At 36.8% G+C, this 17,573-nt stretch overlaps 1 protein-coding gene across 2 annotated transcripts in view; it reads right to left on the bottom strand.

Annotated features, from left to right (window-relative positions):
• Positions 1–17,573, bottom strand: part of sema5a (sema domain, seven thrombospondin repeats (type 1 and type 1-like), transmembrane domain (TM) and short cytoplasmic domain, (semaphorin) 5A) — a 241,796-nt gene that overhangs the window by 156,680 nt on the left and 67,543 nt on the right. For both annotated transcript variants that reach the window (XM_053611959.1, XM_053611960.1), the window contains 2 exons: positions 9,066–9,165; positions 5,765–5,810 (listed from right to left, as the gene is read on the bottom strand). In XM_053611959.1, the coding sequence (XP_053467934.1) occupies positions 5,765–5,810; positions 9,066–9,165 (146 nt within the window). The remainder of the gene's footprint in view (positions 1–5,764; positions 5,811–9,065; positions 9,166–17,573) is intronic.

Genomic DNA, 17,573 nt, shown 5'->3' on the forward strand with positions numbered 1-17,573 from the left:
TTGTTCAGTTAAAAAAAAGTATTTGCCTAATAATAATAATAATAATAATAATAATAACAATAATAATACAATTTTAACACTGACCAGCACCAAGTGATTTATTTTTTACACAGCACCTTCAGTACTGGAGCTTATATGTGAGTAGGCAGGATGCTGAAATATGTAGTCTAAATACAATCTTAAAACTTAACACATCACTGCTTCTAAACCATTCACCATGTAAGAAAATCAATAATAGATTTCACATTGTCTGTTCCCAAGCACTCTACCTTATACTATGTGTTATATTACACATAGGTCAATCCAAAGCACATACTGTACCTTTTACCACCAACAACTACAAGACAGCCAAGAAACCCTAGTGCAGTGGTCACCAACCCTCTTCCTTGAGATCTACCTTCTCCAACACACCTGTTTTAGTTGATCAAGAACTTCTTAAAGCAATGATCAGATGGTCAGGTGGGCACGATTATGGTTGGAGCTAAAGTCTTCGAGAAGGTAGATCTCCAGGAACAGGGTTGGTGACCATTGCCCTGTAGTGGCTTCCACTTTCTGCACAATGGTGGAAACATGCTCGGAGGAAAGCGCTATCTGCCCTCTTCTGCATCCATGAGCTCAAAGATGTCCACTAGTGTTAGTGTTTAAAGAAGAAAACAGATGGTCATCCCTGCCCACCCAGAGACAATGGCAAATTTTGCTCCTTTGGCTCTCAGTCATGGATGGCTGTGGGATTTGAAATTGCAATCTCCCAAAGCCAGGGCGAACACTTTTCTGTTGGGCCACTCAGGAGCCCCCAGACCTGGATTGTATTTTACACATGACTATATAACCCTATATAATTTACAGTATATATCGTATATAAGCTATTCTGCAACAATAATTGGTTGCTGTACAGGAGTAATGAGATGTTAAACACACAGAAAAACTTAAAGTTTTTAAGTTTCTCTTTAGAATTTGCCACTGTCATCATGACTGTTGTCCTTAGCTGCTTCTCAAATCAAAACAACACTTAAGAGTATTTAGTACTCTACAATAGCCATAACACCGGTATACAAAAAATACTTATCCATAGGTCTAGAATAGTACATAACTATGCATCCTGAGACACAGCTCTTATTTATACACCAAATGAAAGCAGGATAGATGTAGCAACCCTTTTACATACAAGTACGTATATGTGATGGCACATTCTTAACAGCTTCTACAGAAGCATCATAGAGAGGGTCTATGAGCATCTGGGTCTGTAGCATCACCATGTCTCTACCTTAGTCTAGTCTCACAAGACAAATTTCTAGTTTCACTAAAGAGTCTCTAATGTTTAAATTATATTTTAAAGTTGGGATACAGCAAACTTGTAAATCCAGTCACTATATGCAATAATTTATTTTCCTGCTCAAAACCAGGGCACAGACATGTGTACACAGGGAAATGCAGGGAATCAATCAAATTGCAGATTTCTTGACCCTGAAGGTTGTGTCCAGAAAAGTGTGCAAAATATATTATTAAACTATATAGTTCCTTATCCCATGAGCAGAGCGTTTGAGGCTAAGAGTAGTCATAGACAGGAAAGTAGGTACTGCAGTTTACCCAGCCTTTGGATTGTTCAATTCTCCCTGATTCATGAACAGCTACTTCCATTAGGCCATCAAACCAATTAACTTGTCTGCCAGAGGGCTGTTCAGACTGGATTAATATCAAAGCTGTTCTCTTCATCTTTCATCTTCCTCATTCTACTCAGCCTCTTTACATGTGACACATTGCATTTTACTCATGTGCACAGGACTTTTTTTCTATTGCACACATGGACTGCCATTTTATCTGCAGAGGTTAAGGAGTAAGCTTACAAAGATCACACAATCCATCATTGCAACGACAAAACAGTCATTTTTACTAGATATTCTGATGTAATCTGTTTTACTGCCTGTTTTGCTGCTGACCTACACTCAATGTTTGCAAAGGTTATTGTATAGTGTGTCAAACAGCTTTGTATTTCTTGCATTGTTATATCTTATGTTATTGTATTTCTTGTCACTTATCCTCTTCTATGGTCCCATATCTTGTTCCTCACTCAGTTTATGGTACATACAGCACATACACCCTTTGGTAAAGAAGCATTAGGTTTTGCTAAAGTAAATGAACTTGTAATGTATGGGTTGCCAGGGGCAGTTAGATGGAATTACAAAGTCTTTCATTTACAAGGATCGACTCCAAGGCACGGCTCATAATCCGAAGTCCTGTTTAGTGTGATTAAATATGTAAACCAAATTAAAACCTGGTAAATCAAGCTCAAAAGCAACAGGCAGGGCTTAACTAGAAACTATGATTAGCAAGGTACAACAGTAATAAAGAAAAAAGTAATAAAAATATAAACAGAGACAATGAACAGGAAACACGGATTAGGTAACAAGAAGTGGGAAAGAAGAACCAAAACACATGGACTAGAAGGAACCAGAAAAATCTAGGGCCAAGTAACACGAACCAAGGACTGGGAGAAAAGAACCAGGAAAATGGGTACTAAGAAACAAGGACCAAAAAACTAGCACTGAAAAAAGAGAGCCAGGAAACAAAGGCTAAGAAATCTAGAGTGGCCAACGAGAAAACAAAAGGTCAGGAAACAATAAGCAGGAAAGAAAGACTGACAAATACAGGCTGGGAAATGAGGACCGAGATACAAGAGTCAAAACCCACAGACCGAGTAAAACAGACTGAGAAACCCAGATTGTGAAACATGGACCAAAAAAATTAAGGACAAGGCTAACATGCTACTGGAAAATTAAAAACCTGGGAACCAAGGAAACAAAGAACAAGAAATCACACCTCAGAACTACTAGAACAATATGTGCAAAAAAAACCACACAAAGTTAAACTATGACAACAACAGAACACAGACAAATTCCCCACGATGCTTACTGGATGCGCACAGTTGATGGCCAAACTAAAATTGGAAAAGAAAAAAAAAACTAGGAAAATATAACAGAAATGTGGACAGAGAAGGAAAAAAAACACGAAACAAGGACCAGGAAACAAAGACTATAAAAAAAACCCAGAGCGGCGAACAAGGATTGAAAAACAAAGGCCAAGAAACAAGGACAATCTAACAAAGACAGTGTAACACAGACTAGGAAATGAGAACTGGGATACATGAGCCCAGATCCAATGACAAGAAACAAGGACCAAGAAACACAGATTAGAATACTGTACATGGACCAAAAAACAAGGACAAGTTTGACAAGTCATTGGGAAACTAAGAACCTGGAAGCCAAGGAAACAAGGAACAAGCTACCAAACCTCAGACCTGCTGGAATAATATGTACAAAGAACATATATAAGCTGGAACTAGAAAAACAATAGAAAAAGTGTGAGACTTTGTGAGACAAATTACACATAAGACTAATGATTAGGAACAGGTGCTGAGAATGATCAGGAGCATGGAACTGGCAGAACTGGAGCACGATTGAGCCAATTTGTCTGAAATACAAGAGCTTCAATCCATGGACCGAGTAACAAGGACTGAGAAGCCCAGATTGGGAAGCATAGACCAATAAACAAGCACAAGCGCTGCATCCGAATATCCCTACTACTCTACTATACGGTAGGGGAAAAGAAGTATGTCAAAGGAGTAGTATGTCCAAATTCTCAGTATTCATAAAACAGTAGATGAGAAATACCGGGATGACCTACTGCTTCCACTGAGATTCTGCAGTACGGAAGCAATGCACACTGCGCTATTCCATAGGGCAACAGGTCTGGCATGGAAGAGCTGTCAGAATAAATAAAATGGCGGAAGACTAAAATAAAATAAAAAATAAAAATGATAAAAATGGTGTGTTGGCTCTTTTTAAGTTGTAGGTCATATGACAATGCCAACATGGCAGATGTAGCATGTCCAGATTGTATTCATACTACACACATACGTATACAGTGATCAGCATGTACTGTATCAACGGCCAAGCAATAGGTACTAAAACGAATGCAGTAGGTACTGTCACAGTATACGATTTTTGCTGCATCCATGTTAAAAAAGGCTACAGGAAAATTTGAAACCTAGGAACCAAGCAACAAGCAATCACACTCCAGAACTGCTGGAAAAATGTGGAACACTACTAAATAGGATAACAACTAGGCTTGTGCGTTATAGCAATTTAATTGTCTCTACATAATATTACACTGCTACAATATCCAGTGACAATTTGTCTAATTATATTATATTACCAGACCTTCCAACACTTGTACAGGTTATCATAAAATAAATAAATAAATAAATAAATAAATAAATAAATAAAACCAAAAGACCAGTCTCTTTCTTCCTAATCTTAATCTGGAATGATTTGCATAGGCATGTTGAACTCGCCAATATTAACTGACACTGCCTGGAAGCCCCACCTCTTCCCCATCTCATATGCTCTTGACAGGGTACACTCGCTAAATAGAGAATGTTTTGAGTTTATTACAATGAATTAAAATCTATCATTGGTTGTTCAACTTAGCCATCATTAGATAAGTATATAAGTCGCATCAGTTAACTATATTTATTAGGGATGCCAAAAAAAAAATCTAATTAGACCAGAAGTGGTTTTTAGCTGAATGCCAATTTCCCAGTGGAATCTGACTTCTCACTGCGAGCACATTAGCCTATTCAGTCACTTCTTCTGAACAGAAACAACAGAAATCTTGAGTATCCCTACTCTGTAACATGCATGTGAAGGGAGCTGGATTCTGCTGGGGAGGTTGAAATTCTGCACAAACCCGTCAAACGATGCCCGACTGGTCATGTTGGTAATATTGTAACGCCCACTCATACTCTCCTTAAACCTGAAATGGTGAAAATGCTATAGATGATTAAATAAATGGCAAATCACAAGTAGGGAAAAATCAATACTGGACATGACAACAGAACAACACACAGGTGAGACAAATTAGACTTAACCCCAACTGATAGGAAGAGATGTTAACGATTATCAGAAGCACAGACTGGAGCAGGATTGAAGCAAAAGCAGAAGCTAATCAGCAAATTTTCAAGACTCATCTTGTTTTCTCTGGGCATGCTTGACTACAACAACCTAACTCTAAGCTGTGGGAGGCCAGTATTTTACATAATCTTTACAAGTCTCAACAGTCACTGTTTCTCCCATATGGAGCTTCAGAGGAGTCGTTTGTTGACAGGGAGAAAGTCCAAATGATTTCCCAAAGGTGTTAAATGTTTGCATGGCTACCCACAGGGTTATAAGATGCTTAACTCTGCAGGGGGAACGATGACAAAGATCAAATTGCAGCCACACAATAGCAGCAAAAAACGGTACAGTTCACTAATATACACTCCTTGAGAGGAAACTGCTGAGTTCGAATAGTTGGGAGGAATATATAAACAGTGATGAATGAGTAGAGACTAAAAACAATGTCTGTACTTTCCTATATAAGAGAACAAGTCTATTTCAGGTGCATTCTTCTTTTGCAGCCGGTAACTGAATCGTCTTTAGGACTTGCCTCAACTGTCATCTCATATGAAGCTGAAATTACTACAAACATCAGAATATACACTGTCCCATTAAGTCTTGCCTGTTTTTGCTTTTATTTAAGCTGCCTGTATTCCCAATTGCAACACACCTTTTTTTTTCAGACTCTGCAACACTTTTTTTTTCCTCGCTCCATAGACTCTCTGAATGCCAGTGTAATTTTGCCGTGCACAAAGCATCTGAGGCTGACCTGATGTCTTTGAGGCTTAAAGGAAAAGAGAAAATGAGAAAAAGCCTACTGGTTTTCACACCTGGATCAATGAGAGATCCTCCAAATGCAGCCTGAAGAGATGATTTCTGAAAAAAAAGGGAGAGAAAAGACAAACCTGGGTGACTTTACTAACAGAGGAATTATGATTAAAAAAAAAAGAAGCAGACCTTTGTTGGATGGCTGCTTTATTTAAGGAAGAGGTTATGAAACTTTATTTAAACTCTCTGCAAATGAGTGTGGAATAATTGAATGTTCCTCAACATTTTTAACTTCTCCACAAGTGTATTATCCAGTTAGCCATTTTAGCGTATATCCATTTCCCTACTTAGCAACGTCTCATTTTTTTTAAGATATACTGTAGTAGCAATATACCTATAACAATTACCTTTAATTTGCCAATCTATCAGTTCTTCACTATACCAGTGTGTCCATTAAACACAATTTTAAAGAACAAAAAACCTGAAACAGTAGATAACCCATTATCTCAAATGTATCCAATGTGCCAATGCATATTTTATTGTCTAAATTGTGCTTATTTAGGTTTGTACTGGACCGACGATGCTAACAGAGCTAACGAATAAGGGACAGTTATAACCTCCAGTTTAGAATCAATGGACCTATATTATTGTCCAAATCAAACTTTAGACCTCCGGAGTCTGATATGAAAGTCAATCAACTATGTGCTGAGAAAGAAAGTGATTAAACTTCAAGGACAATAAGTTACTATTGCTTTTGTATAATTTACAGACAGACCTCCATTATTTTATTATTAGACCTCGCATCAGAGCTTGTTTACAAAGCTTTAAGAACCAAACGTCTTGAGAAAATTCATGTGTGGTGTTTGGAGCTTCTTTAAAAATGTCTGCACACAATAACTGAGAAGCTGTTTCTGAGTGTCATGCTCCACCTCCCTTTTATACCACACACCACATACCAAACTCCCCACATTTGAAGTAACTAACTGACACACTAGAGTGACAAGGATCAATGTTAGAAAGACTGAACAACTCATTTTGTCAGACATTTTTTGCATGATTTTCACATTGGGTTCGATCACTGTCAACGTGTTTAAAATGCAATAAAAAGAAGCTTTCTGTACTTGGTATAATTAAACTAAAAAATAAAATGTCGCTACCCACGTTAGTCAAAAATTTTAACATGATTAAATGAACAGTTATGGGATAACTCATCTAAGGAGTATGAATTCCATCCTTAGCCGTTCAGGTAAGACTTGAGGTTATTTTGTTTGTTTGTTGATTTGTGTTTTTTTTGTTTTGTTTTGTTTTGTGGTGGTGTTTTTTTTTTGTTTTTTTTTTTTACAAACAAAAGTATTTTAGAGGACATATTTGAATGTAGGTGTATAAGCAGATACAGTGCCCTCCACTAATATTGGCACCCTTGGTAAATATGAGCAAAAAAAGGCTGTGAAAAATTGTCTTTATTGTTTAACCTTTTGATCTTTTGTTCACAAAATTCACAAAAAATACTCTGCTTTCATGAATATCAAACAATTGCAAACACAACACAGGTTTATCAAAGAAATATCTTTGTTAAATATATGTGTGCCACAATTATTGGCACCCCTATGAATTCATATGAGAAATATATTTGAAGTATATTCCCACTGATATTTAAAATTTTTTAGTACACCTGGGTGCCTTTAACAGGAAATTGTTCAAGCATGACTTCCTGTTTCACAGGGGTATAAATATGAAGTAACACACAGGCCAAATTCCCTTAGTCATTCATAACAATGGGTGAGACCAAGGAATATAGCTGTGGTGTGCGGCAAAAGGTTGTTGAGCTTCACGAAATGGGAAGTGGCTGTAAGAAAATAGCACAAGCATTGAAAATGCCCGATTCCACCATCAGGGCAATAATGAAGAAGTTCCAGTCAACTGGAAATGTTATGAATCGACCTGGAATTGGACGTGTGTCTATTTTGTCTCAACGCACTGTGAAGAGGACGGTTCGAGTGGACAAAAAATCTCCAAAAATAACAGCTGAAGAACTGCAGAAGTTAGTTGCATCTTGGGATCAGAAAGTCTCCAAAACTACAATCTGAAGTCACCTACATCACCACAAGCTGTTTGGAAGGGTTTCAAGAAAAAAGCCTCTACTCTCATCCAAAAACAATCTCAAGCATCTGAAGTTTGCCAGACACTACTGGAACAGGTAAATGAGACCTTTTAATTGTACTCATATTCAATGAACAGGGCTAAGACTGAATGTGCGTTGTGATGACATCACATGACGTGTCTTGACCCAAATCTGCAGAAAATCTGTGGTAATTTAGAAAAATGGCAAGCTCCTCAGAATATTGCAGAGTTTGCATGATTTTGCATTAAATTTCTGTGATTGCAAAATCCTGGAGGGACTGCTCAATACTGGGTTCTCCAGCACGATGAAGTAGCAATCAGGAGCATTTTTAGAGTATGCACTACTGTGATTAAGGGCCATTTACTGTATTGACACGTCTATCGATTGCCTCGTACTGCATTACAACTAGAATCAATCAATGCTGCTCTCACACAGACTCTAACACGCTGTAAAGGAGTACAACACATGTTTTTGTGGAAGTTTATTGACAGCAAATCAACAATCAATAATTTGAAATCTTTACAATCCAGGCAAAAACGTCTGAATCCGCCCCCAAGAACTGTTAGAGTCCATCTCTCTACATTAATATGAGTTCAGAAAGTATGTTCCCCAAACTGAAAACTGTAAGGAAGTTAATGCAAATTGAAAACTTGAACAGAAGCAGTGGGTTAAAAAGCCAGACTTCATTTCCTCTAGTTTCAGGTCAAAGGACTTTTTTAGCATAAGGCAAATGAGAAACCCACAATGAATTAATTCTAAAGTGAGATTCCTGTTTCCTGGAAAAAACAACAACAACAACAAACTAACTAATTACTCTTCTGGCACTGTTTCTCTGGGGAAGTGGACTGTTAACACCCGTTCATCTCAAACCCGCAGTTGTCACTAAATAATTGCTTGGAGATGTTCCCAGCTGCCAACAAATTTCCTTTTCTCTCTCCTGTTTTTTTTTTTGAGAAAGCAGGTCTGTGACAATATTCTGCAGGAGGCTGTCGAAAACATCGCTCTGGTTATTTAGAGATGGATAGAAAGAGCCCAATGACGCGTTCACATTTATGGTTTCATTTCCAGTTAATGACGCTTTTTTACACCTGATCAAATTAGCAATATCCCAGCATCATGCCACTAATTTAGTATCTGTAATAAGGTTGGAAAAGTTAGTGTTTTGGAAAAGTGAGGTTGATTTGACCTGACCAGAACCTAAGAATTGAATTTGACATGCTAGGAGAGTAAGAGTTCATTACCTCGCCCCCACAATCAGCTCGTTCTGCCCAGGGTCGAAGGTCAGCTGTGAGTAATCCACTGTGCCCTCAGCTCTAAAACGATGGAGCCACGGCTCAATTTCTGCAACAGAAGAGGAAATAAGTCAGTGTGTGTGTGTGTGTGTGTGTGTGTGTGGCCATGTTATAGCTGTGTGTCACTGTCTCTACACCACATCTCATATTAACCTTATGGCATCAAAACTTCACAACTGATAATGAAGTTTAATGGTCATGACAATTTCAAGCTTGTCCATCTTCATTTCTTTTTTTTTCAGATACGTCTAAATTTGATCAGTTTTAACAGCATGTCTGATACTTTTTACTGACACTCCTAATGCAATATCACGCAACAGTGGTAGCATTGAGGAAAGTCAGACAGAGAGATCAATAAGGGCAAATTACCAGAGAGAGAAGGGGGGAAACTTTCATTAAACTTGATTGCCATTTATCACAATGTGTCGTTTTGTCTATATGAGTCTAATGATGTCTAGATTGTTTTGTTTTTTTTTAAAATACTGAACAGAAACATCAGGTGTGAAGGTGATAAATCGAGTTTCTAAATCATGATTACTCGATTAACAAAAGCTCAATGAGTCATTTTAACTAATCATCCAAAGTTGAACATATTGCAGGAGATAAATTCATGTCTACCTCTTATCCTGAGAGTAAATCTACACAAAGTACAACTTTTGGTTAAATAATAGTTACTGAAATGTCTGTGAAAGTAGAGGTGAAGTGCATCAGAATCCCTCACAATTTACAATTTCATCATAAACCATTGTCTAAATTGATTTTGTGAATTAGTTTTCTTTTCAATTTTATTTGTATAGCACTTTTAATAAAACGCATTGTCCCAATGCATATTTGGATATATATCCATCCATCCATCCATCTTCTACCGCTTACTCCTTCTTCAGGGTCAGGGGGGAACCTGGAGCCAATCCCAGGGAGCATTGGGCACAAGGCGGGGATTTGGATATATATTTAGATCCCCAATGAGCAAGCTAAGAGAGTAGCAAGGAAAAGCTCCAAAAGGAAGAAAAATTTCAGAGTGTCATGAAGTGGAAGCAGCAAGCTTTAATTTGAAAATTCAAATTGTAATCAGAAAGCATGCTGGGGTCAATCAATGGGATTTTGAGAACAATGCATGGCAATCAAGCTCATAAACAAATCATAGAGAATGTCAAATTGGTAAAAAAAAAAATTAATAATAATGGCAAACTGGGAAAACAATGTTCAAAAATGCACTTAGGAAAATAGTTAAATCTCATAAAGATTAGGGTGAGTGAGCTGGTTCAGGATTGGTGGTGGATTTGGATGTAACAGAGAGGAATCTCAAAATGGAACCCATCATACTGTAGGTGACACTGGATAGTGGGATTTTAAATAATTATACTACAGTGTGATATAAGGGTAAAAACAGTACAGTGTTGAAAGGGTACTTAGTATCTGGGATGAGCACAGGACAGTCTTAATGATTACGTCTGCAGTTCTTAACTACAGGTCTACAACATCCAGTGAGATTATTGAAGAAAAGGTGAGACTTTCAACTGTTTTAGTGAAGTGGATTCTTTAAGGTATCCAAGTGCTGAAAAACTGTACACAGAAACAGAGCATAAGGATGAATCAGACTGGTTTAAGGAGAACCACAGCAGTAGAAGTGTGTCATATTCTGACAGTAGCCGGAATGGACTACAGCTCAACTTAGAAAAAAACCTTCTATGATCTATGATGCAACATAAATCTTTGACAATTATTGGTCATATGACATTTCTGAATCATTATTCATTCATACATTCAGGTCATATTTTACATGTCACTTTATGAGTTAGGATGCCACTTTACTTCTAGTCTCGAACGTTTATAGCCATAATTCATAGGACTTTTCCTTTTAGCCCCACCCCTAAACTTTCTGGAGTCCCTCACTCCCTCACTTGGAAAGGGTTACAATATTGAATCCAAACGTGAATTGTGATCATGATTGTCACTGTTACTGATAGTGATTAGTAACATAAAGGCTATTGGAACATGAACACTGGAACATTGTAAAGGTGTAAAGTAGGCAGTGTAGTTTTCCCAATGAGAACCACACTAGCTAAACTAAGCATATCACATAGCAGCCACGTTTGTATGCCATGGTGTGTTCTGGGAAACAGAGTTCTGGCATTGACCTGACATCTTGATTGTAATTAATTTGTATGTCTTCCATTCTCCTGCATATTTTATATCATTTGTCATTTTCATTTGTACTCCAGTGGAAAAAAGGATAGTAAACTGTACTTTTTCTTGTCACTGTGGTTGTACCTTCAAGGAGTACCTTTAGTATATATCATTTACATAGACAGATAATTACAGTCAAATTATGTTCCTTAAATATTTTTTTTAAAGTACAATATCCACATTTCAAAGTGAAAGATACATTAAAAGGTACAAAATATAAGGGCACCACCCCAACAACAAGGACAGGTATAGCTTAGTACCCTCTTTTCTGAGCGTGTAGGCATATTTCAGGTTCTGTAAGCGCTTGAAATCTTTGAAAACAGAAAGTTGTAAGCAGATACCATGCTGCACTGTGAACCGTGATATTGTGTTAGACAGTTGTCATGGTATGAATTCATTTTATTCTGGATTTCTGCCTGCAGCTGTAAAACAAGAAGCTTTCTTTTCATGGTTCTGGTTCAACACTGAAGCTATTTAAACAGTCCAAGGTCTCTGAATGAAAAAAGCTCCCCGTTGTTTACTTTGAGATTTGCCGTGTATCGAATCCTCTCACCTGGACATCACTGAGTTGATTCAGTTTGGAAACTGTTTTTTTTTTTCTTTTTTTTACAAACGGATTTGAAATATCAGCTGAGTCAAACCAGAAGCCTTTTATTTCTCGACTTGTGTGTTTGCCCTTTTTATCCAACTGTAAATTTACTTTCAAAACTAAAGTTTTAATAGCCTTCGAACCAAAATTACAGAGGGAGGAGAGCCTAAGGCAAGCCTATAAATCAGGCTCGACAAGCCACTCCAAAGCCATAAACAAGTGGGCAATAAAAATGCAATCTTGGGGGGAATTTAAATGGAGTAAGTAGTTATTAAAAAGCTTATGTAATGGTTTATTTTACCACTTCCTATGAGATGCCAGACAAAAAAGAAAATGACCAAACACATTCCTTACGTGGTGCGCACTGGGAATAAAACACATGTTGAGTGATTCTGCAGATGAAAATGGACTATGACAGACACTCCGGATTACATGCAGTAGCGGCGTATTTAAAGAAGCTATTAAAAAAAAAATATATTCACCCTAAGGGCCAATTAAAGTTTTGCAAATGCTGATGTTACTAATGGCAGCTTTGAATCTGATACGGCAGTTTGCGTGTCTCTCAGACCATTACACATCTTTATAATAAACCAGCCAGCCATCAATAATGACAGCAGCGATGTTGTGTAAATATGTTTATTAGAAGCTTTCGCCGATTAAGTGCCAGAAAAAATAAACACTTAAATAAGGGGTTCCGAAAAGCAAGACTGGAAAGCTTCAAAAGTTGTCACTTAAAGCAAAAAAAAAAAAAAGACAGCCATTAAAGGCAGTGAAGGTAAGCTCAGAGTTTATTTTTCTGTTTACACTTCACAGAGATAAACCTTTAAAAGACAAGTCTGTGCAAACTCTGTTCACACAGGTCAGGATGAGAGAGAAAGAGACCATCTGTTTTCCAACCCTGTCATCAGCAACACAAGAGTCGCACTTTTTAACTCTACCCCATACAAAAAAAAAAAAAAAAAAAAAAAAGCATACGTCTGGAGTTTGAAGCAATTTGAATCTTTACAACTTTGTTCACATACACATTGTAAGACACCAGATGCCAATCATTTAACTTTCTATTTATTCCAGAGTGACTTACAGTGCAAACAGCTGCGTAACCAGTGGCCTCCCTGAAATGTTGGGGGTCCTAAGAAAAGACTTTGCATGGGCCCCCCACTAAACACCACCTACCCCACCACAAGGCCATTCACTTTTCCACTACCACATTATCTCTACCTAATTTTACTTAAAACCATGTTATATATATATATGAAATTTATCTTGCGGATGTTCCACAACATCAAATGTAATTATAAACTGATAAAAGTATGACCTGCCATACATTCATTCACCAAATTGGACATAATACTTGGCTTTTGCTGAGGTATGACGTGAAGAAAACACTTCAGGATGTGATGATATTCGAAAATAATCAGCTTCAGGGCAGTAACTCTGCTTCATGTCTGGCGCAATCACAACATCATTGATTATTTTCCTGTAACTGTGTGCCCTGTAATGCTTTATTCCTTACGTATCTTGCATTTATGCAGTTGCTATCACCAGACATTTTTCTGGGTCATGAACTATTACTAGTGAACTCTAAATGGTCTTCTTCACCGTATTAATTTTTCATAATCCAAACCAAGAACCCTAGCTATGAAGAGGCATCAGAGTCAGAACCAGTTGTATGACTCTGTGTCATTTGTCCCTTAATTTGTCTGCTTTTATTTAATAATCCAAGTTCTGGCAAACAATTGACTATTTTCTTTTCTTTTTCTAGTCATAGTGACTTGCTCAGCCTTACCACTGAATAAAACAGGAATATAAAAAATGGTTTCATTAACAGAGCCAGCACTGAAGAAAGTTCAGTTGTGGACAATAATCTCAGCTGTATGTTACCTGAGAATGCTATTTGACCAGAGACACCAATAAATTGCTCATTTTCTTGCCCTGGACCTCCAAATACAAGGTGAATATGTAACAATTCATAATCCAACAACAACAACAACAAAAAAACAGAAATTAAAAGGACAAACTAAGCATAAACGAGACCCTTATTAGTAAGTGTCAGTACAGAGAAATCGTACTGTAGATTTTTTGGGAAGAATTTCTTTGTTGGGGTAAAGAATGCCAGAACATTTCCACTAAAGTTCAGTAAAACTCACTTAAAGGGCTTTTTTTTTTAAAAATGAACAAAACACTTAGCTAAATTTTTTTTTGTTTGTTTTAAGCATTTAAAAAAAAAACACTCTTTAATAGTAGTTTCATTTTTATGATGCCATACAAGAATACATTTAGCAGAAAGCTATGCGCATTGGTATGCTACAGTAATAAATAAATAAACAAACAAACAAATAAATAAATAAATGCAAATGATATTTTGTAAAATATAACTAATTACATTCATTAGAAAACACCATGGACAGGTCCAAACAGAAATAACTGTGAGAGTGGACAGGAGTGGGATAGAAAATAAACCTCTAATATGTCTGTAATAGTCATATGATGGTCTCACTTATATCTATATGATAGACAAAGCATGACAATAATGTAAAAAAATTGATCGTCAGAGAACAGTAGAGATCTAACATGTAAAAAGGCAGCATGTAGCTGCACATTATTCAATTGACTACATAATCTATCTCTAGTCAAAACTGCCCTTTATGCTAAAATGCCTCTGAGTATTTTGATATAGAAGACATATATCATACTAATAGTGTTATAGTAGACAAAATCGAGGATGTGGTCTGTGTTGTCTCCACAGAGTTTGAGCCACCAGCTGTGAAATTGAAAAAATGACCACTTCCAGTGATGTAGTAGATGAAAAGAGAAGCACCATTTTATTGTTTTGTTCTAACACACAGATTTGCAAGTCTTCGGAGAGACATACACAGTCCCAACGACTTTATTGATTTTTCATAGATGCTGGTTCAAATTCAGCATGACAGAGGCCACAATTACAGTTTACCCCTGTTATTGGCTTTGTGGCATACATAGTGACTTGCTGGTGCAAATGAATATCTAACATTGCTGCTAAAAGCAGAGCTCTAATGTGGGATCTCAGGCAGAGACATAGAAAGTATGAGCTCTAACTGGATGTAGATCATGTAGTCCATTAGAGAACTGTGCTGTATATCACTTACTGAATGTGATCGCATTTCACTTTTATAGATATAGTAGGTGGAATGGAGGTCAAAGTCAAGTGTCTGGAGTTTGAATATCAATACCACTGCACACATCATTTCACAATATTGTGTCTAACGTGTCCATCAAAACCTACAATACTAGAGTGTATTTTTTAATCCCACTTCCACCCTCTCCCGTGGGAATTCTGACCAATTCCTCAGACTTCCACAGTTATTGTTTTTGTATGCACCCACCCACAATATATTCCAATGAATGTACGTGGTCTTCTTCCCAAAATGTAAACAAATTTGTCATTTAAACCGCAGTGACTATGCGAGGATACATCATTTACTAAAAAATGAATGCAGTAAACATGTTGTGCAAGTAACCTGCAGTGTCCAATATGTGCTCATGTTAATGACTGAGGCTTTTCATTGTCCCATGGGTTCCCAAACTCAAAGCAGATCTCTGAAAGGCTAACATTACTGTTGTAAACATAGAAATGGTCAAATATCATATAACTTAACAACATATGATGTTGTCATGTACTGTTTTGGTACATTTTGTCAATAAAGATATAATAATGGTTAGAAACAGGACATTTGACTGACAGGGCAGACAACCAATCATAAACCTTTTACCATAATCTGTCAGAAATTATCTCATTCACTCACCACTAACCGCTTTACAGTTGCTATATTTTGAGTTAATATTGTAAAAGTAACTACAAAAAGATCACTGTGTTACACTGTTCTAAATGTTCTCGCTAGGAACCAGTGTATTGTAGTATGTATACACAAAAGTATAGACAGCCAGTTGTGGCCAGAAAAGTGTACAAAAGATTAAACACTCGCTATCTTGCATTCTAATCATCTGCTGTTGAGACTGGACATACTGTAGACTATACGCATTTCTGAATCTTATCTAGTCAAAACAAAAATTTTTTTCTTAAAGTAGAATGATACAGTAGACAAATTTCATACTGATAGTATTACAGTAGACAAAATTGATGCTGGAGTCTCTGTTCTCTCTGCAGAATTTGAGTCACTGTCAGTGAAACAATAAAGATGATCACTTACAGTTACAGTATCTCATAAAAGTGAGTACGCCCCTCACGTTTTTGTAAATATTTGATTATATCTTGTCATGTGACAACACTGAAGAAATGACACTTTGCTACAGTGTAAAGTAGTGAGTGTACAGCTTGTGTAACAGTGTAAATTTGCTGTCCCCTCAAAATAACTCAACACATAGCCATTAATGTCTAAACCGCTGGCAACAAAAGTGAGTACACCCCTAAGTGAAAATGTCCAAATTGGGCCCAATTAGGCATTTTCCCTCCCCGGTGTCATGTGACTTGTTAGTGTTACAAGGTCTCAGGTGTGAATGGGGAGCAGGTGTGTTAAATTTGGTGTCATCGCGCTCACACTCCCTCATACCGGTCACTGGAAGTTCAACATGGCACCTCATGGCAAAGAACTCTCAGTTAAATTTGGGGAAACCACTTGAAGCATTCGTTGTGTTGAACTATTTCAATTGCTTTTGTTTGATTTGTTCATTGCAAACAGCTGAAAGTCTGTAAATTTTGACAATATACCTGATTTGCAATGGGGGTTGAATAATTTTGACTGCAACTGTACAGTAGTACATGAAAAAATAAGCACTTCTTGGGGACTGACTCAGATTTCGGACACAGGCATTCCAACATCTGTATTGATTTTTGACGGTTCAAATTATACACAAGAGAGACTACAGCCTCAATCCTACAAGCCAATTTACAGGGAAAGAAAGTATGTGTATTCCCCATCAGGGAAAAGAAAGGTAGTTTAGGGCAGAGCTGGATTTGCTCTAAGGGTTTAGAAAACCAATTTAAATGACTAATTTTTGATCCTATGCCTACACAATTTCAGGTTTGCAGAAAGGTATATGCATGTTATGGTTCTAGGAACTGTTTGTTGTAAAAACATTCAATCTGTAAAGTTTTGGGGTTTTTCTGAGAATGTTTTAATATAACATTTATAAATGTTCTAACAACATGATATTACATGTCATATTACATATCATAATGTTTGCATAATGCTAGTTTTGTCTAACTGTGGCCACTGTGGTAACATTATGAAACAAACCATTATTACAGAATATGTTTTAGAACATTTCCAAAACATAATTTTTGTAAAGTTACCAGATAACCCTTTTAAACCTTGTCAAAAACATTACAAAATGTTATGATAACATTTTCAATTATCTGAGGAGTAGGCATGTGCTAAAATTTTCATATGATAATAATTGCTGGACCTCAAAGAATGGTTTACAGTACTATTACCATATTGTATTCTAAAAGTATTACATTGCTCTATTGGTCAGCATAACCACAAAACATATTGTGGCTTGATATCATATGTTACTTCATTACTTCTTGTGCGTTGTGATGTCTTTTGTTCAATTTTTGTTCTCTATTAAGCTTAGATATATGGAAAGTAGCGTTCCATCCATCCATTTCCGCAAGTATTATCCTATACAGAGTCATTTAAATGAATTTTTATTAATTTTTATTCATTCATTTATTTGTATTT

Source organism: Ictalurus furcatus, chromosome 23 (assembly GCF_023375685.1).
Source record: "Ictalurus furcatus strain D&B chromosome 23, Billie_1.0, whole genome shotgun sequence".
NCBI classification, from domain to species: domain Eukaryota; kingdom Metazoa; phylum Chordata; class Actinopteri; order Siluriformes; family Ictaluridae; genus Ictalurus; species Ictalurus furcatus.